At 34.9% G+C, this 25,995-nt stretch overlaps 2 protein-coding genes and 1 pseudogene across 2 annotated transcripts; 2 read left to right on the plus strand and 1 right to left on the minus strand.

Annotated features, from left to right (window-relative positions):
* The first annotated feature begins 4,630 nt into the window (after positions 1-4,630).
* Positions 4,631-6,588, plus strand: LOC136997654 (uncharacterized). The gene has a single exon (XM_067348673.1). It carries the CDS (start codon positions 4,783-4,785, stop codon positions 6,475-6,477), a length of 1,695 nt encoding a protein of 564 aa, XP_067204774.1. The 5' UTR covers positions 4,631-4,782; the 3' UTR covers positions 6,478-6,588.
* A 4,142-nt stretch (positions 6,589-10,730) lies between these two features.
* On the minus strand, positions 10,731-11,663 carry LOC136997867 (uncharacterized). The gene is made up of 5 exons (XM_067349264.1): positions 11,604-11,663; positions 11,377-11,509; positions 11,227-11,267; positions 11,023-11,185; positions 10,731-10,927 (listed from the first exon to the last, which is right to left on the minus strand). The coding sequence occupies exons 1-5, from the start codon at positions 11,661-11,663 to the stop codon at positions 10,731-10,733; spliced, it is 594 nt and encodes a 197-aa protein (XP_067205365.1).
* Positions 11,664-13,150: 1,487 nt separating this feature from the next.
* On the plus strand, positions 13,151-15,023 carry LOC136997737 (uncharacterized; annotated as a pseudogene).
* Positions 15,024-25,995: the final 10,972 nt, after the last annotated feature.

The raw sequence follows: 25,995 nt of genomic DNA on the forward strand, positions 1-25,995 counted from the left end.
GATGGTAGTAAAAATAAAACTAAGATCAAAGTAAACAAAAATGATGACGTGTCAAATAATAAAATTAAAAGGGAAATTAAAAATAAAGATAAAATTGAAGATAAAGATAAAATTAAAAATAACGTTGAAAATAAGAATGATCCTGAAAGTAGAGAGGGAAGTTGTCAAGTCCCTCCAAAATTATTGAACAATTCTAAAAACGGGGAGGAAAGCCGTCAAACCTCGTTAAAAGAAATGAGTGACTCTACATCCTTTGAAGGGAAAAGTTTCTGTACTTTTCCGAATCATCAAATCATTCCCGGAGGGGGAAGTTACCAAACCTCTCCAGACCCCGTCGGTTGCGAGGAGGGAAGTTACCAAACCTCGCTACGCAATTCGACACAATCTTCTTTTAAAAATATAAAAGGGAGAAGTTTTCTATCCTCCCTAAAAAATATAAAATTTCCAAAGGTTGAATCACTCTCGAAAATTAATGGAAAAGAAAATCAGGATACATATGTAACAATTGAAGAGCTACTGGATAAAATCCAACATTTTAATAAAAAAATGACGATTAATGACAGTATTAAGAGTAAAAATAAACCATCTTCGAAAATTTTGGCGTTATCAAAAATTAAGACTCAGGAAATGATAGATAAATTTATGCGAAAGAGGAAATCTAAACATAAACATGAAAATGTGAAAAAATTAGTAAAAGATTGCATGGAGAAGTTAACTCCGCGTGAAAATCTAAGTCAAGACGCTGTTAACACTCCAGTCCGTAGCAAGTGTCTAGTAGTAGCAGAAAAATCTGGAAAGGATCGTCTTACAGAAATCGTCGACCTACTACGTTTGGAACACTTAAACGCACGAGAAAAAGAAGGCATAATAAGGCTTATTACACAGAGTCAAGACCGATTTCACATACCTGGAGAAAATTTAACTGCCACTCAAATATTACAACATCAAATTTCAACAACGGATGATCGACCGATAAACACGAGGCAATATAGATTTCCGCAATCTCATAAGGAAGAGATAAATAAACAAGTAGAAGAACTGCTGACAGGAGGTATAGTTAAATCTTCGCAATCGTATAATACACCCATATGGATAGTACCCAAAAAGGAAGACTCGAAAGGAAATAAACGCTGGAGAATGGTTTTAGATTTTCGAGCTTTAAACGATAAAACAATCGGAGATGCTTATCCATTACCGAATATTGTCGATATTTTTGATCAATTAGGAGGAGCGCAATACTTCTCCGTATGTGATTTAGCTTCCGGATTTCATCAAATAAAAATGGATCCTGCAGATGGCCATAAAACTGCTTTCACCACTCCTTTTGGACATTATGAATTCGATAGAATGCCTTTTGGATTAAAAAACGCACCTGCTACTTTTCAACGTTTAATGGATCTAGTATTATCAGGACTACAAGGCCAGGAATTATTTGTTTATATGGACGACATCGTTATTTACGCCGCCTCATTGGAAGAACACGAAAGGAAATACAATTTATTAATTGAAAGGCTTCGAAAGGCCAATTTAAAATTACAACCAGACAAATGTGAATTCTTAAAAACAGAAGTAACTTATCTAGGGCATATAATTAGTAAAAATGGAGTTAAACCTGATCCTAAGAAGTTAGAAGCAGTAAAATTATTTCCTAGGCCCAAAACACCAAAAAACATTAAACAATTTTTAGGACTCGCTGGATATTATAGACGATTTATACCGAATTTTTCAAAACTGGCAAAACCATTAACTAATTTGTTAAAAAACAATACACGATTTGAATGGACGATTACTCAAGAAGAATCTTTCGAAATATTGAAACAATTATTATGTAAAGAGCCCGTATTGCAATATCCTGATTTTTCAAAACCATTTATTTTAACAACGGATGCTTCTGGGATAGCAGTAGGAGGAATATTATCGCAAGGAGAAATAAATAAGGATCGTCCAGTGGCTTATGCATCTCGTACTTTAACAGATAACGAACTGAAATACGATACATACGAAAAGGAAGCATTAGCAATAGTTTATTGCGTTAAACATTTTCGACCATACTTATATGGACGAAAATTTACACTGGTAACCGATCACAAGCCTTTAATGTGGTTTAAGAATGCTCAAGATGCGAACATGAGAATATTACGATGGAGACTAAAATTAGCGGAATACAATTATGAAGTGGAATATAAAGCAGGTAAAATGAATGTAAACGCAGATGCATTATCACGAAATCCTATAAACTTTGAAGAAGTCGATTGTAAACCAGTTAGAAAGGGCAGACAGAAACAAAAAATCTCTGAAAATGCTAAAACAACCTTAAAAACGCAAAGAGAATTTGACGAAGAAGAAGATAATTATAAATTGTATCTCTCCGATTCTTCAGAGGAAGATGATAATTACGAACTACGCCTCTCTGACACTGAAGAAAATGATAATTACAAATCGCATCTTTCTGATAGCGAGGAAGAAAATTACGAATTACATTTTTCCGACACCGAAGAAAACGAAAATGCAATTAAAAATAATACAGACTCGATACCATTTACCCAAGAAGAATTAGATGAACCAAATCAACAAATAATAGAGAGAGCATTAATTCACAGTTCACCTACACATGACAAAATACTAACAAGAAGTCGGACAGCACGACGTCGAATTACCGATCAAGATGATTTAATAAAAGAGCAAATAGACGATAACATTATATTGTTAGACGATAGAAATGATCCGCCTGATAAAGAAAACAGTGATGAAGACGAGGAACAAGAAAATATAGACAATAACCAAGAGATCAATATCAAAAATTATAGTAAACCCACTATTAATAATCAGCAAATAATAAAAAATAATATAATTGAATCTCGCGATCTATTATTCTTACGTAAAGACAACATAGCATATTTTGTTGATACAAACGGTAAACCTTTAGATTCCGGTTCGCAAAAGTTATTCGAACGAAACAAACTTCCAAATTTAAATAATCTTATGTTAAATCAACCTAAAACCATTAAAGTAAAAAATTATTATCATATAATATTGCCGATAAGCGAAGAACAACGAGAAGGCCCAACATTAACTTTATCTCGAATCATAACCGCTTTAAATAACTTAAAAGAAACTGTTGAAAATTTAAAAATTGAAACACTTAGTATTGCTAAAACGGATTTTATTAACAATGTACCGTGGAACAATGTCAAAAATCAGCTACAATTAATATTCCTTGACGCACCAATTAAATTAATTATTTGCAATGGATTAGTTAAATATCCACCTAGAGATCTACGACCAATAATAATAGGAGAAACGCACTGTTTACCCACTGGGGGACATCGCGGAGTAACTAAAACGTATAATAGAATCAAACATAATTATTACTGGGAAAATTTAAAAATAGATGTACAGCGTTTTATCCAACAATGTTTACATTGCCAATTAAAGAAACTAGTTCGCGTAAAAACCAAACAACCTATGATAATTACCGATACACCCGGATCATCTTTCGATAAGGTCGCCATGGATATCGTAGGACCTTTGCCTAAAACCGAACGTGGCAATGAATATATCTTAACTCTACAAGACCAACTCACTAAATTTAGCATGGGAATACCGTTATCCGACCAAACTGCCGAAACGGTAACCGAAGCTTTCGTCGATCGATTTATTTGTGTATTCGGTTCTCCGAAAGCAATTTTAACAGACCAGGGTAGAAATTTTATCAGTGACTTAATGAAAAAGGTAGCTAAAATATTTAAAATTTGTAAATTCCGTACAACCGCATTCCATCCTCAATCAAACGGCTCATTAGAAAGATCACATCACGCATTAGGAGAATATTTAAAGCAATATGCAAGAGAACAAAAACAGTGGGATAGATGGATAAGTCTCGCGATGTATAATTATAACACTAGTGTACATGAAGCAACTAAACACACGCCTTACGAATTAATCTTCGGTAAAATAGCACGAATTCCGTCAAATGAACCTTTAGCATCTGGCGATAAATTAGCAACTTACAACGAATATCTTGTAAATTTAGTTAGTCAACTCCACGCAATTCAGAAAAATGCCCGAGAAAACGTTGTCGAAGCAAAAATTAAATCGAAAAGACACTATGATAAAAAGATAAACCCACAAACATTCAAACTTGGTGATCAAGTCTTTTTATTAAAAGGCCCTAAACCTGGCAAATTTGGAGATCAATACACAGGACCCCATGAGGTCTTAGAAATATTGAATAGAAATAACGTAAGAATTAAAATAAAAAAGAACAGTCGCGTTGTACACCCTAATCGCCTACGAATCTCACACATCAAACCAACTCCTAATAATTAAGTAATTTTATTATTATTAATTAAAATAAGTAACTATAAAAAAAAAATATATAAATATATTTTACACAAAAAAAAAAATTTTATAAATAAATAAATGATAAATTGATTAGCAAATAAGGAAATAAGTAATAACAACAAGCTTGACAATTAAAGGTGCGCTATATTAATATACCTTAGACGTGCTAAATTTCAGATGGATCTCCGAGGATTTTTAATAATCGCCGTGCTAAATTTTTGGTTACGCGGCACTAAAGGCATAATAGGATATGACTGCGGATCTGCATCGATGAACATTACGACTCTATCATTACTGGGGATAGAGGAATGTGATATACCACAGCCAGAAGTAGCAGCTCAGAAGATTTATATACAATTGCTACAAATTAACGAATTTACCTCCGCGAGAGTTATACAATGCAAAATAGAAATAGACAGATTAATCAGGAGATGCGGAATGTTCTCTCACTCCATGGACGTGTACAACGGAAAGCACGCGTATATAGAAGAAGTATCAAGAGACGCCTGCCAACGAATGCATATGTATGGTACTTACGAAATCGGGAACACTCGAATAACAGGATTGAAATCCAATCAAACTGCAACACGACCGATAACACTGGCCGGACACGTGAACAATGATGGCACCTGTTCCGGAACAACATATAGCGATCCATTCGGCACATGGGAAAAAGCCGTGGTACTCGCAACCATAAAAATTACACTACAGGATTATATAGCTGACGTGAAGATAAACACGAACCGAGTCCAACTGAGGTCTGGAGTGACCTGTGCGTTGAGCGCAACACATTGCACCGACATCGAGGGTGGGGATACCTACTGGGCATCCATGCCCACGGATACCTGCAGGTTCGGCACTTATGGAGTATTATATGAAGGATATGCACACAGAATAATAGACATCGTCAACAAACAACAGCAAATTGTTTATTCCATGACTACAGAAGACACAGTTTTTGCATTGGCAAGCAGAGACTCCTATTCTACTTGTGGATACACTCTTTTCCACACGGAACATCCAAAATTAGTAATTTTCGAAACTTCACCAGGCGTAGCAATTTTTAAAAAAGAATCACGCATAGCTAATTTGGACATTTTCACCTATATGAATTCTAAATTTGTATATGTAGAGAAACATGTGCGGACTCAATTTAGTGAACTATATAAGAATATTTTACTGCAACAATGTCAGCTCGAACAGAAAATATTACACAATTCATTAGCCATAGCCACTCAATCACCGGATGTTTTCGCTTATCACTTTATGAAGGGACCAGGATACATGGCCTTACTGGCTGGCGAAGTAATACACATAGTAAAATGTGTGCCTGTCGAAGTAAGAGTAGCACACACCGAAGAATGCTATGATCAATTGCCTGTGACGCGAGAAAACAGAACACAATTTTTAACACCGCAAACCCATATACTATTACGACAAGGAACGCAGATTACGTGCAATTTGTTCGCACCACCTATGTATCTTCTGGGAGATGCATGGTATAGACTCACTCCTAAACCAATACATACAGTACCGCCGATGACCATGAAACCGATGACAACACCTAGCTGGAAATATATTAGCCCCGGATCACTTGCTACCAGCGGCATATATACTGAAGGAGATTTAAGCGATCTCAGGGATCATATTATGTTTCCTGCTGAGAGACCAGCAATGTTAAACACCTTGGCCAGAGGAATGATGGGCCACTCTACGATTATGCACGATGGAGGATCTTTTGCAAACTTCCTAGATGAAGCATCAGTTGAAAAAATAGCTATGTCAGCATGGCAGAAATTTTGGGATCGATTCCTAATTTTCGGCAATATAAGCGCTGGATTTTTAGGAATTTACTTGGCAGTAAGAGCAGTAAAATTAATATTGGATACCATTGTGCATGGCTATGCTCTACACACAGTATACGGATGGTCCATATACCTGCTTGGAGCCATTTGGGACTCGTTAACTCAGCTCCTATTACACTTAAAACTGAAAAAACCACGCGATGGAAATAGAGAAACTATGCAACCGTCCGCAGAACGAAACCCGATAGAAGACTCTTCACAGAGGGGAACCTACCCCCTATTACCTGCAAAGGATGCATCCACTTATACATTCGCACTAAAGGACTGACCGCTTGATTTCTCTTTCCCTTGAAAAAAAAAGGGAAAAAAAAAGGGGGAAAAAAAAAGAGGGGAACGGAAAGAAGGAAAAGAAGAAAAAAAAAAACATAAACAACAGCTTCCCTACCAACCTTACATAAGCGCCAACTCTGACAATTCTTATTTTTCTTATTTACGCATTTTATTGTTTTATCTCATTTTAATCTGTTTTGCTCCTTCTTATGGGGTCTCGCGGTTGCGACCCGAAATTCGCACCTAACCCCAACACCACCTTTTTGTTTATAGAAACATGGAGATCGAACACCTCGATACTCAAACACTGAGCCGCTCGCCGTTTGCTGTTAAAATAATCAGGGTGTTTTCGCCCACGCTGATTTGGATTCACCTGGAAAATAGTAAAGAATCTTTCCAAAAAATGATGGAAGACTTCAACCAGCGGATGAACAAACGCCGATTTTTCCATTCGAATACAAAACTAGGCGACATTGTTGCCCTCGAAACGAATGGAGGATGGCAACGCGGCATCGTTACAAAAATGAACGGAGATGGGACAGCGCAGGTAGGACTCCGAGATTGGGGCGTGTATGTCCGCCATGCAATCGCTGAACTCTACCATCTCGAGGAGAGGTTTAGAGAACATTTCTGGCAAGCCGTGCCATGTAGCTTAGCCTACACAGCCCCTGCCACCACAGGACCCACATGGTCCCGCAGAGCCATAAATGTTACCAGAAGCATCGCCGAACAGCAAACCGGAATTATGCAGATAATCAAACCAATTCGTGACGAAGGTGCACTCATCAAATTAGATATTAAGAACGAAACTAACAACGTCTACCACAACCTCAGAGACTTATTAATAGAATTAGGAGTCGCGCAAAAAATAGCGAATATAGCCACACACACCGTACCATCCGCGTTGAGTTAAACACCACACCCTTATTATCACGCATAAGGATATATACATAATTAATTCTATAATCACAGATAATAACTGATAAGAATAACAAAAATATATACATATATATATTGTGTTTGTTATTAGGCAAAAGAAAAGTTTTTAAAAAAAAAAAGAAAAAAAAAAGGAACAAAATTTTATATAACTATCTTTTATAAAAAGTTATCTCTAATTATCTCTTATAAGAGAGAAAATACATAAATATATATACATATATATATTCAATAGTATAAATAATAACCATAATATTATACACACACACCTATATATATATATATACATACATATATATATGAATACGTATATATACACGTTTAAAATGATGTTAAGAAAAATCTATATATACATATATCTCTATATATCAAACATATATATATAGTACAAAGAAAAAGGGAAGAAAAAAAAAAAAAAATTTTTTTTTTACTATCTACTTCAATAAATAATCAAACATATATAATCTTATATACATATATACATATATATAGATACATACACTTCTAAAGCATATATATATATATATCTAAGTAAATAAGCAAAATAATTAACTTAGACGTAGGATTAACTTCTAGTATATATTTTACTTAATACATACATAAATAAATAATGTCGTATACTTAAAGGATTTTCACATATCCATAATTCTCTCATAAGTAAATCTTAGATAAAGTGGAATCCTTTTCATTAACAATTTGCTATAGGGAGAATTACTCGATGATCAGTCACAGTATAGAATGTCAAAGTACCAACTTTTACAAATACAAAAAAGGAGAGAGAAAGAAGAAGAAAGATCTATACATATAGTATATCGAAGAGTAATGTGCCACTAATCCACTTGACGCCACACTGAAAGATCACCCTGGAGCCTGCCCGCTGCTCACGGAACTTAATGTACGACCGCCCTGAGTGGGAAAATACATTAATTGTGGTAGACTACCACAATTCCCGTCACCAGTGTTGGCACAATCAGTGACTAAGGTGACTAAGGACAAACTTGAATACGCACCTATCACATTACCCTACCTGATCCATGAGATCAACCTATGTGAAGGTTGCGGAAACTTTATTAATAACATTGAAGATAAGAAGACTGTACAAAAAGGTTCCTGTATAAAGATGAAAGCCGAGCTGGACCAAGGGATGGAGAAGATAAGTGGCTACCCAGAAAAACAATAAAAGGGTACATGTGGTTGGACTGACCTACGGACCTTTGCACGTGACATTCTGGGACACGATTATCACGTAAATAAAACTCCATCTTTTCTTTTCTTTACTCATTTTACCATGTTCTATCGAACATTTGAAAGGATTCCACGGAAGAAGACTTCATCAAATCCTTTATAGTAGATTTTTATTATTAGAAATAGAGTCAAAAGAAAAAATATATGCAGTATGTAAGCGACAGCAAAAAGAACGAAAGGAATAAGGAAGGGGTTTTGGAGGTCGCCTTTCCTTTCCTTCTCTTTAACAAACAAGCAGTGTAAGAACGATTCGGCATCTCAAATGGGAATGTTAACCGAGAAAAGAAAAGAATCTATCTTTAATTTAATTGCAAATGTTGCATACCCCCAACATTTGTCTAAGGTGGGGGGTGTTACGTCCTGATCAGACTACACGATTCTTTTCTTTTCATTAAATACCAGACCTAGTAAACGCGGAATCAACAAAACTCTTAAGAAATATTATAACGCCAGAGCTGTTTTTCTCATGAGACACCAGGAGCTCGAATCTTCTCACGGAGAAAAATAGCATTTGTATATTTCAAAATACCTTGGCCGCTCAGCGTGCCTATCGTCGCCAGAAAAACCGTAAAAGTCAAAACTTCGCGGTAGCTGGAGTCCTTAACCGACTCCAGACGGTTAGAGTAAGAGATAAAAAGAAAAAACTGGCACCAACTAGTCATACTCTTGGATTCCACCTACGGGAACTCTAGCTAGTAGATAGGGTTTTACCGAGTAACGATCGGGGAATGACCGCAGTCGCATGCCGAGAAGGCGCGACACCTGATACGGCGCACGTGTTTAGTAGGTCTGGGAAACCGAGATGCATTAGTCGCACTCTCCACGCGACACCAAGGGCACGCGACAGTCGTAAACTGTCAAATTTATTAGATCAGTGGCCCAAGGCTTTGCGAACTTATATACCGATTTTTAACCATCCAATCCGAAAGCCGAGAATCGGGGCAAGCACCTCTATAGACCACCCATCATTCCATCGTATGGTCTAAAGACTACGCCCACCCAGATCTTAAGACGCTGAGATGCACCCCACCTATACTAATTAACACCAACCGGGTTACGCCACCTCAAAAACCTACCCCCATCATATATGGACCCGAAACGACGCTATTCCTTATTCGTTAGGGCCCCTTTCTGCCTATCTCATTTTAAGTAACCTAATCATCTAAACCCAATCCTATTAGCTAAAAATGACGCCATCCTCCCCCACATTAAAAATCTTCTCACAAGACTAATTCCTATTCGATCCCCGCTCCAAAAACCTAAGATTTTCCAAAGGGATCTACCCCAAAGAAAGAGTATAAAAACCCGTGTTCTGGTGGCTCCGGACACAATCACACACAGTTTTTCAAGCAGTTTGCGCAGTTATTCCGTTTAGCTCAGTTTCTCGAAACAGTTTTTCGAGTAGTTCGGGGGCGCGAATCAAAGAGTAAAATCAGTTGATACTTTGTCGCGACCATCTCGTGGTGCATCTCAAGTAGAGGGTCCATTACCTTGACGACACCATCCCGCAGTAGGGTGCCCACTCGTTTACAAAAGGGTCCGACGCCTATACAACACCTTCCCTCAACGGGGCGCCTGCTCAGAACCACCGAACATATTCAACGCGATCCGAAACTACTCTGCAACGAGTAAGTCAGTTCATTTCTCTTTATTTTATTATTTCTTCTGTCCTCCCTCCGGAAAAATAAAACACTCACACACACACACACACACACACACACACACACATACACTTGTAAAGAATACATAAATAAAATTATTAATATATGCGATTAAGAATTAAGTTTTTGTATCCTAATTATAAATTCAATCAAATTAAAATGTTGTCTTTAATAAATTAAACTTTTGTTCTTTTTCATTTAACCACACCCTCCTCGTTCGTCACCCCCCTCACACCTTCCCTCTCAAATTGCGCATAAAGGTTCCGCCCCGGGTAATAGGGATTCAATTCCTTGACCCAAAAAGGGAACCACGAGCGGTTGACTTGTTGACGGAGTAAAAACGACTCTTCCAGTCGCTGACCCGTAGCAAGTCCTAAACGTGCCGCTCGGCTCGTGCGGTCAGGTCCGTTTACGTCGATCGCCGAGCCCAACGAAAAAATTTTACATCTATCAGGACGTAACAGTACCGAAAGCCACCTTTCCTATTCTCGGTTGATGGTGCTGCTGAACCACTGGGTATATATTTGGTCATTTTATTTCTGGCTTTTTTGTAGGAATCACGGAGGTTTTTCCAACGTTCTTTAATTATTTCTACTTCAAACTTATCTAAAAATTTAAAATTAAATATTTTTCATAAAACATTTTTCTAACAAAGGGATTTTTAAGTACATCTACATTTTAAATATTAAAATAAATATTACTCTCTATTTCCTCTTTAACTTCAAGCCATGCCTTTTTGACAATTAATGGACCTCTTGTTTTTGGTGGAGTGATGTGATTCCATAGACAAGGCCTTTTCATAACAGCATTTATTAGTAATTCATCATAGTCAGCCCAAGCTTTATTCTCCTTGTTTCGGATTTTCTTTTTTCCAACAGACGAGCAAGATTATCAATCTCACTAACTTCATCGTTAGCATTTGATTCTTGAGCCATATCTGTTGCACCTGTACATAACTTACTTTTATGAAAAATTGGCAGTAACTATAAATTATATCTATTGAAAAAATTAAATGTGATATACACATATATTTAATAAATTAAGAATTAACTAACCTCTAAATAAACAGTTAAAATTGTCAACATAAATGTTCTCTTTTAAAATATTTATATTTGCGAAGCATGAATGATTCAAATAATCATAGTTCTCCTTTGGTAGCATAAAGTTGCAATACGTGCATTTATAATACTTTAACAAAAAATATAAACAACATTATTATATAAATCTAACAAATATTAAAATAATTTTTAAATAATATTTAATATTTTTTATGTAAACTTACATTAGAATCTGCTTTATTCATATTAACATCACACCGATCACGCGATTCCATCGTATCCATCATTTAATATTATTTCACGTTCTACCAGTGTTTATTTTAACCTCTTTCACCTCTATTCGATAATTACGTCCTTTCCGCAGCATCTAACAATAAGGCAAATGCAGAATAGCGCTGATTGGTTGTTTCAATGACGCACTTTCTATTCCGCAGTCCTATTACGCACCATCTGATTGCGGCCTTACGGAACGGAAAAATTTCTAACTTATTGACATGAAAAATTCGCGAAGTGTCCGTTTGTTTATTCGTTTTGCAACGTACGTGCATTTTGGAAGCTGTTGGAAGAAAATAAAAAGCAATGTCGTCATCGGTACGTTATTATTGTATAAAATAAAAATAATATATAATATAATATTTAATATAATATATATGTTTTCACATAAATTCAATTATATATATATTTAACATGAAACTCATAAAATAGATTAGGTTAAGTTGTTCTTATAATATATAATAGAAATTTAAAAAACAGATACAATTGTATGTAATATATTTTATTGATTAGGAGAAATTCAAATGTGGATATTGTGGCTGAATTATTTGGCGTGATAAAAGTGGACAGATTTCACATGGTTGCTTTGGAAAGTGTAAAGAATTATTAATGGATAAGGATAAAAATCTTTTTAGAAATTTGCATGTAGAGAATGAGATTGGTGAAAATAGCACTATTGAAGAAAGTACTTTCGAGAAAGAAAATATTGATAAAAATCTTGAGGAACACACTGTACGTTTGCAAGGTAGTATTGACATTTACTTACTTATATATTTATTTTTTTATTATGTGCAACTTACATTAGCGAATAAATAATAATTAATTTACATATTTTTTTGTTGCAGAAAAAAACAGGCTTGATTTAGACGAATACGAAAAAACTCATGAAGATGAGTATGAGAATATATCAGAGTCTTCAATCTTTACAAATGTTTTGCCAGTAAAAAATTTCAAATATTCTGAAAAAAAAATAAAATGTATAAAGAAAAGTATTATTAAATAAAATAAATGAATGGAAAAGATCACAATTAAGTTGGCACAAAAAAATGCGAAGAATACAATTAGTTAAAACTTTTTTACTGTATAATTTCTTAAGGAAAAGAAAAAAAGAAGAAGAAAACCAATCAAAACTTTGGGTTCGATCAATCTTTACTGAAGAAAAGAGATATTATCAAGGAGATAGTGACAATTTAATTAGAGAAATGGCAAATGATGATTATGCTAAATATTTTAAATATTTGCGAATGACTAAAAAATCCTTTAACGATTTATTGAAGTTACTTGAGTCAAGAATCACAAAACAACATGTTATAAGAACTCCAATATCAGCGTCTATGCGATTACAAATCTGTTTACGCTATTTAGCTTTAGATCAGTGCTCGGAATTAGTCTGAACATTTCAGCCGATTTCCGTGGTATACGCCTCCTTTCCTCTCCTTACCGCGCGCGCCGCAGCCGCTAGGGCCAGCGCCGCCGAGCGTTAGGAGCGGCACTATCTGATTAGGTTCTATGAGTAGGTTCTTCTCCCTATTTATTAAAATTTAAAAAAATTTATTAAAATTTATTAAAAATAAATTTTTTTTTAAATTTATTAAGTGGAAATATTTCAATAGATTTCTACGTCACCCATGAGGTACTAATACTGACACGTTTTTCAAAAAGTGGTTTTTATCTACATTATTGCATCAATTGTTCATTCTCATAAAAGGCTAAGAAAATCTAATTAAGAAAATCTCTTTTACATATATATTTTTTTTTAAATTAAGAATTTATTTTTATCTTTAGTGGAATAGGTCTACGGGGGAAACCATTTAAAAAAAAACGCGTCAGCATTAGTATCTCATGGGTGACGTGGAAATCTATTGAAATATTTCCACTTAATAAATTTAAAAATAAAAAATTTATTTTTAATAAATTTTAATACATTTTTTAAAATTTTAATAAATAGGGAAAAGAACCCACTCATAATCAGATAGTGTCGCTCCTAACGCTCGGCGGCGCTGGCCCTAGCGGCTGCGGCGCGCGCGGTAAGGAGAGGAAAGGAGGCGTATACCACGGAAATCGGCTGAAATGTTCAGACTAATTCCGAGCACTGCTTTAGATGATACAATGCATTCGATATCTTTCGCCTTTCGAGTTGGATTGAACACAATTTCAAAAATTGTAGCAGAAACTTGTGAAGCTATTTGGGATGGGCTATTTGGATGTTTTAAAAGAAAAAGTTTTTCCTGAAGCAAAAGAGGCTTTATGGATCCAAAAAGCAAAGGAATTTGAACTTTTATGGGATTTTCCAAACTGTATTGGAGCTATTGATGGAAAACATGTGCAAATCCAGGTATATATAATTTGTATATTATAATATAAAGTACATATATATTTATTATTTTTTAACTTATATTTCAGGCTCCATTTAAAAGTGGTTCAACATTTTACAATTATAAAGGTACGCACAGTATTGTACTTATGGCAGTAGCGGACGCCAATTGCTGTTTTACGGTAGTTGATATTGGAGCTGAAGGAAGACGAAGTGATGGAGGTATATTTCAAAATAGTAAACTTAGACATTTATTAGAAGATAAGTGTTTAAATGTACCAAAAGCAAGATTAATTTCAGACGAAGGTCCTAGGCTTCCTTATGTTATAATAGGTGATGAAGCTTTTGCATTAACTAGTTATATGTTACGTCCATATCCACGAAGAAATAATTTAAATCTAAATGAAAAAGTATTTAATTATCGATTAAGTCGTGCTCGAAGAATAGTAGAATGCGCTTTTAGTATTTTAACTACAAGGTGGAGAATTTTTCAAAGACCTATAGCAACAAATGTTCATAATGCGATTTCTATTATCAAAGCTATAGTTTGTTTGCATAATTTTTTAATGACAAAAGATCTTGCACTTCCTATAACAAGCAGAATATATTTTGTAAATATTTATCAGAAAGATAGAGAAAATAGATATTTTCAAAACTTACAAATTCTTTCGAGTGAAGATGATACATTTTAACGTGGAAGTACTGTTCGGGATATGTTTACGGAATATTTTTGTATTTTTGGAACTATTAAACAACAATGGGAAAAAGCGAACAAAAATAATTTTTAAAAGTTTAATAAATAATAGAGAATTCATATTGTTTGCATTTTTTTATATTTTTTTATATTTTTTTATATTTTTTTATATTTTTATATTTTTATATTTTTTTATATTTTTTTATATAACAAATTCAGAGTATGTTCTATATTTGACAAAAGTTGTAAAATCGTTTGTCATTAAATAAATTTATGAAAAGCAAGGTTAATTTAAATATAGAAAACAAATTGTACTGTATTACTGTTGTAGTTATGTTGTAATAAACAAGTATTTGTGTATTATTGATTATTAATTATTTATATGTAGGTATATTGTCACATAAATCTGTTAAAAACATTAAGTTTGATAAAAAGTTTAAGATTTCTGTATACATATTATATTATAGCTGTAATTCATTTTTTATATTTATTTATTCTGTCTTACTAACAATACAGCTTAGAAACATTGCATCAGACGAACAGTATTATATCAGATAAATAAACACATTTTAAAAGAATATTGTAAAAGAAATAAAAACTAAGTAGCAGTAACGTTCAAATAAACTTTATTATTATTATTTTGTTATATATAAACTTTTACCTTCTTATATAAATTATTATATAAATATTGTTCTATTTTATTTTATATAAACTTTCTAATTAACAGTACTGTATTAAAAAATAATGCTACAAAAGAAAATTATTCAAACATTGCATCGTACACAGTACTGTAACAAATAATATTTTATAATGCTGTAACATAAAACAATTCTGCAAATAAAATAAAAACTAAATATTGTAGAAAACACAAAACAAATCGCATCAGTCTTTTTCTTAAAATCAGTCTTTTTAAAATGTTTCTTTATCACATGTCTTATTGCGTCTGTATCTCTCCTCTTCCTCTTCAACTTCATATAACCTTGATAAGAATTCTATTTCTAATTTAGACCGTAATTTATAAGACAGTCTATGTAGACCTTCTGCCAAACGTGACACGAATCCATCTATAGGATTAGGTTCTGCATTTTGTGTCAAAGAATGAATAAGAGCTTCTTCATATTCGTCTAAATCAATCCTCTTTTTTTCTGCAACAAAAAAATGTGTAAATTAATTATTATTCATTCGCTAATGTAAGTTGCGTATAATAAACATTCGTACTTCGTGATTTCGGTAAGACTGGAGACAGTGATGTGGAAGTATTATCATCAGTGATAGGAGTCAGAACATCATCCACGCTGCTTGTTGATGTGGAAGGAATGCTGTTGCAACTTGAAGCTTGCTCTTCACATATTGATCTTAAGGACGTTACGGTTCTGAAATAAATGTTAGGATGTTATTTCTATATAATTATTATCAATAAAACTACCACTATTCTTGAACTTACTATTGATATTCCAACATATCATTTAAAAAATTCATTACATTGTAGTGACGAAAGGACGGTTTCATTTCATATTTTTTTTTATATACCAGCCGCACCACTTTTTTGCACAATACTTTGTTTTTTTTTTTAAATATATTTCTTGCTTTCCTATAACAATCTTTTAAATAGGTCCATCGTTTTTCCGCTTCAGTAGCGGTATATAAACCTACAACACACAATGTAATTAAACAATATATTTAAATGTGTAATACTTGTTTTATATACATTTCCAAAATCTAATAGCTGGTGTCAAGAGCTTTTCAAAACACTATAATGAAGTTATTTTTTATTAAGTACTTTTCGAGTTATGAGGCTTGTAAATTACAGTATTTTATGTCAAAATACTGTAATTTACTAACCTCATAACTCGAAAAGTACTTAATGAAAAATAACTTCATTATAGTGTTTTGAAAAGCTCTTGACACCAGCTATTAGATTTTGGAATCAAAAATAGGGGTTTCTATTTAAAAAACCTAACCTAACCTTGAAATGACCTTGAAGGTCAAGCTCAAGGTCAAATTGAAGGTCACCGTTGAATTCCTCGTTGAAAATTACTTCAGAAATAACCTTGACTTTTTTCAAAAATACCTTACATGAGAAAATATTTAGCCGTCCCGGGACTTAATTGACACCCTGTATACATATGTGTGCGTGCGTGTTTGCTTATATACAGAAAACCTTGCAGATAAATATATATATAAGTAAATAAGTATAAATAAATATATAAGTAAATAAATATAAATACTACCTTTCAAACGTACGCTGACTTCTTGCCATAAGCTGTCTTTTTGTTTTCTTCTTCGCTCTTTCACCGGTATGCGAAAATCATATAATGCTGGTCTTTCTTTTACTGCACTTATTAAATCTTCATCTAGTTTATCGATATCAATGTGTTCCTCAAGATTTTCATCAATATTTTCTTTCTCGTAGGTACTTTCTTCAATAGTGCTATTTCCACCAGTCTCATTCTCCACATGCAAATTAATTAAATTGAATGACAGTTCTTAAAAAATAAATAATAGTTTGTTGAATATATTACCTCTTTTGTAGACACAAATATACGTACCATTTCTAAAAAGATTTTTATCCTTATCCATTAATAATTCTTCACACTTTCCAAAGCAACCATGTGAAATCTGTCCACTTTTATCACGCCAAATAATCCAGCCACAATATCCACATTTGAATTTCTCCTAATCAATAAAATATATTACATATAATTGTATCTGTTTTTTAAATTTCTATTATATATTATAAGAACAACTTAACCTAATTTATTTTATGAGTTTCATGTTAAATAATTGAATTTATGTGAAAACATACACACATAGTGTTTTAATATATATATTTTATTTTTATACAATAATAACGTATCGATGACGACATTGCTTTTTATTTCCTCCCAACAGCTTCCAAAATGCACGTACGTTGCAAAACGAATAAACAAACGGACACTTCGCGAATTTTTCATGTCGATAGGTTAGAAATTTTTCCGTTCCGCAACAGTTCCGTGCCATGGGGAACCCAGTGGTTAAAAAGCGGAACTGAATTGAAACGAAATCATTCTGATTGGCTACTTTCCATCTAGTTTCTTTTCCGCTACTGTTCCGTTCCGCTATTTTTTTCTTCGTCGGGATGCACCCTTAGACCAATCGTTCCAAAATCATCTTCTGATGTGCGAAAAATATCTTAAAAATCTATAAAATATGAATAAATTAATGATAATAACAGGCGCGTGTTTTTAAAATAAGATCCAGTCCATCGTAAGAAAGCTACAGTTAATTACCCAGCGAGAAATGACCTATCAATCGATGTCAAATCGGCATTGAAGTCATCGATATTAAATCATATTGATGTCGATTCGACGTCAATTCGATAAGTGGGTTTATACCCATGAAAATCTTTTAATACATATGAAAATCTTTTAATACAAATTAAGAATGCTTTAATATACACTTAATTTTTCTAATCACTGTTTCTAGTCGACCTCGATACACTTTGTACTGTAGCATCAACTTTTTTATAATCTTAAATAATTCTGCCGTCGATAAATTGAATCATTTCATTTTGAAAGTTGAACAAATGTGTGATTATGTCATTTTAAAAACACTGACAAGAAAGTCACTTTTAAGATGTAAAATATGATTATATTTATAGGCGAGATATATTGTAGAGAGAATGGTTAAAAAGTTCACAGTCGAATCTATTCATCCAACTCTATAGAATTGACACTAATTTTCTTTGATTATTCTTCCACACTCTGGATAATCTCAATGATTATCACAAATTTTTACACTTTAAAAGTGGCTTTCTTGCTAACGTTTTCAAAATGATATGGTCACACATTTGTTTGACCTTCAAAGTAAAGTGATTCGATTCAGTGACAGCAGAATTGTTTCATACCTGTATAAAAAGGCTAATGCTACGATATACAAGATGCACCGACGTCGATTACGTAGAAAAATTAAATATATGTTAAATTATTTTAGTTTGCAATAAAAGATTTTTATAGCCATTGTCGTATTTTTTATGGCCAGTCGGATCTAACTTTAAAAATGTGTACCATATTATGATCACAAATAGAAATATGTATACTAACCTTCATTATGCACCATCTCATTCTGATCGCTCAAAACTGCTTCTATTTCATTTTCTTCATTATGATCAGATTCACTCGAAACTTTTTCTATGTCATTTTCTTGTTTATCATTCTGATCAGATTCGCTTGACAGCACTTCTATTTGTTGACTTCCTTGTTCAGTGCTTGTGTGTCCTGAAATAATGACAATATTTATTAACATATTCATTAATGAATATAATAAAAAAAAATGCTTTATTTTTCATTATGTTAAATTATTACATTTATAAAATCAATAATGTACAAATCTTTATGCTGTATTAATTGTTTAGATATTTATATCGGATAATAGTATATATCATAATAATCAATTCATATTTTTATTATTTTCAAAGTTAATCGTGTTTATTTTTAAAATTATATCGATTTAAATTCTTTACAATGTGATAAAATCCCGAAAAAGATAACATCAAATTGATAAAATACATATATTATTTATTAATATTATCACAGCAATGTAATTATTGTCAGTTTAAGGTGGTACTTCCGCGACCATACCTGAGAAAATCATATCCCAGTAAACATTTTTGCTGGTGGAAGTTCTAAAAGATATCTAAAAGATATCTTTAGCATGATATCTTGAAGGCACTTTGAAAAGAACTCTAAACGGTATCGCAAAGACGTCGTGTTGCACGACGCGACTGCTTGATGGCGCGGCAGTTGTTTTCGCCTATAAGTATTTGGCACGGTACGTGTGTTAAAGATATTGATTGTTTGTTTGTTTGATCGATGCAACTAAGTGCTACTGTGATCTGCGATTTTTATTGTTTTTAACAAGTGAGTGCAAAAACAGTGACTATTTTTTTTAACAATTTGTGTCTTTGAACTCAATCTGAAAAAAAATTACAAAAGTTTAGTCAGTATTTTTTTATAAAGCCTTTAATTCTTTTATGTATGATTAGCACGTGATATTTCAATAGGTTATGTATTCCTATTAAGCAAAAATTAATCTGATATGATAAATAATATATACCTTTACAAATTTACAAACAGCTAAACATTATTTAATCAAATTTCTTTTGTTACGAAGATTTTTTGAAATAACTAAATCTGTACATTTTCTAACCTTTAAGCTCCTCAGGATATAACCATCAAAGAGTATTGTCCATCTGCGACAACAATATATATTTCTTACATGTTAACGTAGACAATTTTTCAACAAATCTTTATCAAAGAAATATCATATTTACAATTAAACAATTCAGCAAAATAAAGTAATGTTAACAAGTTAATAATATGGATCTCTAAGTAAATGTCGTTCAAGATAAACAGTTTAAGAACAATAAATATAATACATACTTTTTGGCATCAAATCTACATATTAGCGAGCTATAGTTTGTTTCTCAATTGGTTACATAATTAGATAATTAAAAACAGTAAATATTTATAAAAATTAATCAAATTTATATTAATCGTTAGATGTCCGGCTATTGAAACATTTATCTTAAATAAATATTGATGATAAATATTAGATTTATGCAATAAATAACATGTTATATTAATAATATCAAATGTCACAATAAGCTAACTTAATTTTTTTACTCTACTGTTTTGGCATGATTTTGGCATTCAATATTTATTGGCGATTATTCCTTCAGTTAAAAAAATTTTAAATACATAAGTTTATATATAACGTTAATATATTAAGCTTTATTTTAGCGCTATAGTCTTTCGCATGACACTTTGTGTGTTTCAAACTGTTAGAGTGAAGACATCTTCTGGCCTTTAGAAGAGAGAGAGAGATGACGTGTGGTTTCCCTCTTCTCTCTCTTACACTATTAAGAGTTTTTCTTTTTATTTTGGTTTTTATATACAGCGTAGCTGCGCCACGTTTTGTTACTTACATTAAGACCTTCGTTGATGTCACATCTAAGTTTCAGTTTTTATATTATAAAGAGTATTACTAAGTAGTGTTAAACATTAGAGATAAGATACAAAATTCAGAATTAAATGAGAAAGAGTGCGCAGTGCGGAAGATATATTTGTACTAAAACAGGAAGTTAGTTGTATTCTAACTAAAGCTGTCCTTCCGTTCAACCTCGCGCAATGTACCAGGTTATGGGCCCAGGCACTCGGTGGACAAGAAATTAAGAGTTCCTTCAGAGAAACCGTAAGTACATACTTAAGCAGGTGCTAGTCAATGAAAAATAGAGAGGGGCGGAACTATAAGAGACCGGACATGTCATGTAAAATCGAGCGATATTATATCAATCTCAGAATTCCAAGAAATTTAGAAAATCACGCATGTGTCGCAAAGAAAACGTGTCTCAAAAATAGATTAAAATAGTAAATAAATCTGAGATAAATTCTAAAGAAAACAATTGCATGAATTGTCCGGCACTTGGCGGGAAACAAAGTCACGTGGTCCAGCCATAGCCATAAAGTATATGCAGAATCGCAATCGATCAAGCAATAGAAATGAATGCTGTGCAGTGACGAAGCGCGGCGCCAGTGTATGTAATTCTCCGGAGTAAACGGACTACTAGTGTACCTGCACCGGAACCATGAAACGCAGTGCGTGTAGTGGTATAAGCAATATTGCATCCTGCGCGTGGCGCGCGAAATCATTTGCGAAAGGAAAAAAAAAAAAAAAAAAAAAAAAAAAAAAATTATACAGAGAACTTAATAAAGAGAAACTATATCTTATTAATATGAGAACTATCAAAAAATTTTGAATAAATTAAAAGATCAGTATGAACCGACTGTACTCATGTAAGTGATCACCCCCACCCATTAAGTAACGACAAAATCGTAGTACGACTAGTTGGTTTGGGAGGGAGTATATGAGTATAGGCGGTAAATACAAAAGATCAGAATATTGATTTGTCGTACAAAGCAATATTCATGTGTGCGAAATAAGGTAAAATAACAAAGAGTAATGTTTGGCAGGAAGCAGAGATATATATTCAGAGATGGAAGGGCAAGGAAGAAAAAAAGACGACCAAACTTCAAAAACAACAAAAGGTAAATTTATTTCCTAACTTATATTTGCACACAATAAATAAAAATTGTGGAGAAAGAGAACAAGAATATGGATCCATAAGTATGTGGTAATATGTCCAAGGACATATAACATGTACGCTGTTCGTAAGTCCAAACATTAATGAGAATATAATCTACATGCTAATCATATTAACCGAAATTACAGAGACACAAGATGAAAACAAGGCCATACTAAACACAATGGTAAAACTACTAATACAACAAACCGAAGCAACTACAAAACTAGGCACATACGTGCAAAAAATGTATGAAGGGATGGAGACCCTCATAACATCAATAAAAGTACAAGAACAAATAGGAAAGGACCTAAAAAAAGTGACCGAGACCTGTCTAGCCGACGTCCGCACCCTTTCAGAGAAAGTAAGAGAAGTACCCACAAATACAGAGATCTCAGAAATTATACACTCTACTGCTATCGAACCGAATAATACAGAGTGGTCAGAAATTCAAAACCAAACAAATAATACCGAGAATATTACTCATATGCAATCACTAAATGAAATGACTAAAACCTTTGCAAATTTAAATAGAACTTTAGAATGCAATATGCAAAGAAAATTTAATATTAAAAGAGATTATAAACTAACAACTAAAAGTAATCTAGATCTATGGTTAGATTCCTTAAATTCAGAATTAGCTGCGAACGATTTATTAGAAGTATTAAATAATAATAATAATGACAATTCAGAGAAAACAATGAAAGAAAAAAATATCATTAGAGATATTATAATAAATCGACTCGACTCTAAATACCATCAGAAAATCATAGAATTAAAAGACCCCAAAGACATATTACTAAAAATTAAAGAAATTAAGAGACTAGAGACAAACATGACGCACGTTACTGTAAGACAAAAACTCTATAGCATTAAAAAGTCACAAAAAGAAAAAGCGGTCGATTTCTTCGATAGATTCGACAATATCATAAGAGAATACGAAATTTGCAATTCCGAAATAGAACTAACTGAAAAAGAAATAAGAGCTGCCTTCTACAATGCAGTGTCTGACTCCAGCCCGGAGCTGAGAACGGCATATATTGTAAAAGGCCAAACAGGTCCAGAAATGACCATTGAACAAATGAAGACTTGTCTCTTACAGATAGAAGCAACAAGACAAAATACAGAGGCCAGAGCAAATATGATTCAGAGGACAGAGCCACGAGCAGGAACATTACATCAGAGCACAGGGGACATAAAATGCTATCGTTGCAACAAAATAGGCCACTGGCAATCTGATTGTCCATTGAAGACTTATGGTCTGTGGTTCTGCTATGTGTGCAATATGATCACAGACCATAAGGGCGACAACTGCCCGAACAAAGTTCAAAGGTATGAACCTATTAAAAATAACTCAAATATCAACACATTAAACAGAAGCAAAGATAGCGGTAGAGGTAAATTCAGAGGTAGAGGAAATAAAGTTCAGAGTAGGTACCATCCTTATGACAAGAAAAACCAACCGAACAACCCATCAGCTAAGATTGCAGGTAAGCATAACATCACAAAACAAACTGACAAAAAGATTAGTTTTATAGCTGACTCAGGAGCAACAGAACATATAATAAGTAAAGGATTACTGCTCAAAAATTTTATTAAAACAATAGGAGAAGAAATTCGGAGTGCAAATAAAAACAAAAGAGCAAATATAAAAATAGATGGAAAAGGAAACTTACATTTAAAATCAAGCATAACAAACGAAACGATTTTTCTATTCAACGTAATAGCAGCACCAGGAATATCAGATAACTTACTGTCACTAAGAAAATTCGCAGAAGCGGGTTATGGTATATATTTAGATAACACGGAAGTAAAAATTTTTAATAAAGAAAATGGGGAAGAATATATAACGGGAAATTACGTAAAACCGAACTGGATAATTGATTTTGAAGTAGATAATTCTGAAGATATAGAGAACAAAAGCAATAAGTACATAGTAACTGCAAATCTAGTTTCTCTAGAAGATTTCCTGTCACAACCTCAGACGGACCAAGGGAATTCAGAAAGTACAATAGACATACAGAGACCGCCTGAAGTTGGGAGGGAGAATGTACAGGAAATCACGGAAAACACAGAAACAAAGGAGAAAAATCAAACAGAGACTGGAATTTAGAGTGAGGAATTAAATAGGAAAATTTTGGATCTAAATAAAGTTATACCAGAAACAGAGACAAATAAACTAATAAATAATGCAGAGAAACAAAATAATGAAAATATTAAATACAAACCATCTGAAGGAATGATTTGGCACCTGAGGCTGGGACACACGTCATTAGAATATATGAGACAAATGCAAAAGTACGAAGATAAGTTGAAAAAGATCAAATTTAACAGAGAAATCTTAGACTGTGAAACGTGTGTTCTGGCTAAGATGGAGAATCTTCCTTTTAAAAATCAGAGAAGTAGATCAGATAGACCACTACACACAATACATGTAGACACGATGAGCAAGATCTCACCGGCGTCATTCCCGGGAAAGAACAGATATATCATAGTATTCATTGATGATTACACTAGGTATGCAAAAGCTTACAGTGTGAAACAAAAGAGTGAATCCGGCCAATGTCTAGAAAGATATTTAACACACATAAGAAATCTGTCTGGAAAGAATGAAAAAGTATGTTTTATCAGAGCAGACAACGGTACAGAGTTTACAGGAGGAGAATTTGCAGAAATAATGAAAAAAGAAAGAATCAGTGGTGATTTTTCACCACCATATACTCCAGACAGTGCTGCCAGTCGGGCCGGGTTGCCCCTCCAACGGCTAGGCCGCGCGCACGGTCCCTCTCGTTGTGCGCCACCTTGTCGTGGTGAGAGGGCTCACCGGGGGAATACCTGAAAAGGTGTTCCCGCGGTGCTAAGAGCGCACAGTTCCTCCGCTGGGGGGAACAGGGAGTCCGGCGACTCCCCAAGGGACTTTTCCCATTCGCCGGTAGGAGACGGGGACTCCGACTTCAAACCCCCGGTGGCACGGCACCGTTAGGGGGAGATTTCAATCTCCCCTCCATGCACGGGCGGCCAGGCTCGTAGCCCAGTGGGGCGGCTGGTCAGGGGGGTGCTCCCCCCACTGTTGAGGCCTGTCTTGGCCGGGGCTGCTGCTCCGGCGGGACGGGTCTCTGGTGGGGTCACTTCGGTGGCCCTGTCTAAAAGGAAGGGATGTGGGTGCCGGTCCTCTTGTGTCTGGGGCCGATCCTTCCTCCTCCGATCAAGGGGATGGACAGGATGCGGCCTGGCATGGGAGGAAGCGGTGTCCCACAACAGGGGTGGCTCTCCCTCTCCGCTCAAACGGCACGGGGACGTGGTCCCTGTGTACGCGAGCGTGAAGGGGAGCGACGGGCCGTCGATGTCCCGGAATTCACCGGGCTCGTCGGGCCGGGCCGTTCCGAGCCGCTCAGAGGTAATCCGAGGCAGGGTTGGACGGTGGGGGGGGCTGGGGCGGATTCTGGGAGCATAGCTCGCGGTTTCCGGCCTGGCCTGGTGGCTGCTCGAGCCGCTCAGAAGTATTCTGAGGTCGGGGTCGAGTAGCGAGGTCCGTACACTCTCGGAGTGCGTCCCGGTAATTTATTACCGGTCCCAGAGTGTGCGGACGAGGAGTGGGTTTGCTGGTTGCCACGGCGGGCAAGGCGGTTGGTTGTGTCGCAACGACCCTCCGCCCCATCCGTCCGTGGGGCCCCCCGCGTGGCGGCGCCCATCACGGTGCCCACAGGTCGGAGATGTGGGACCCCTGAAAACCCCTGGGTTAAACCAGGGGTGTGTAGGGGGCTGGAGGCCCGTGCACCGGATGTCTTTTCCCGGTGCCAGAGCCATATGCCGACTCCCCGGGGGAACTCGGGGGTAACTGGGCATGCCCGGTCGGCGAAGCCGTGATGGGTTGTGGGTTAGAAACCAAGAATGGAGCTTTACAATTATACGAAGATGGGGGAGGAATGCGAGCAATCGCAACACACTTGCGTTATGACGCAGGTGGAAGACGCCAGTCACCGGCGTATGTACGGGTTGGAGGTCACCGCCTCTCTTCCTTTAAGGATGAGAGGAGGGGGTGATGACACCAGGGAGGGACGGGAAGAGGGAGGTAACCCCCCCCTGGACAAGGAGGGCACTGTACGAGGACCCAAAAGTGGTCAAGGCTCCGACGGTGAAGAGAGGATGTCCGACAATACGGAGATGTGGGTGAGGATGTCCGACAAGACAGAAGGATCGGCTATTGTGATCTGT

The sequence above is a fragment of the Linepithema humile genome, chromosome 2, assembly GCF_040581485.1.
Source record: "Linepithema humile isolate Giens D197 chromosome 2, Lhum_UNIL_v1.0, whole genome shotgun sequence".
Classification (NCBI taxonomy): domain Eukaryota; kingdom Metazoa; phylum Arthropoda; class Insecta; order Hymenoptera; family Formicidae; genus Linepithema; species Linepithema humile.

What these genes read in the sequence shown, in the direction of transcription:
- LOC136997654 (XM_067348673.1), top strand. Translation starts at nt 4,783, where the DNA reads ATGTTCTCTCACTCCATGGACGTGTACAACGGAAAGCACGCGTATATA.
- LOC136997867 (XM_067349264.1), bottom strand. Translation starts at nt 11,663, where the DNA reads ATGGATACGATGGAATCGCGTGATCGGTGTGATGTTAATATGAATAAA. An exon ending in TTTTAACTGTTTATTTAGAG is followed by an intron (nt 11,268 to 11,376) that starts GTTAGTTAATTC and finishes AGTTATGTACAG; the next exon opens with GTGCAACAGATATGGCTCAA. An exon ending in AATCAAATGCTAACGATGAA is followed by an intron (nt 11,186 to 11,226) that starts GTTAGTGAGATT and finishes GTTGGAAAAAAG; the next exon opens with AAAATCCGAAACAAGGAGAA.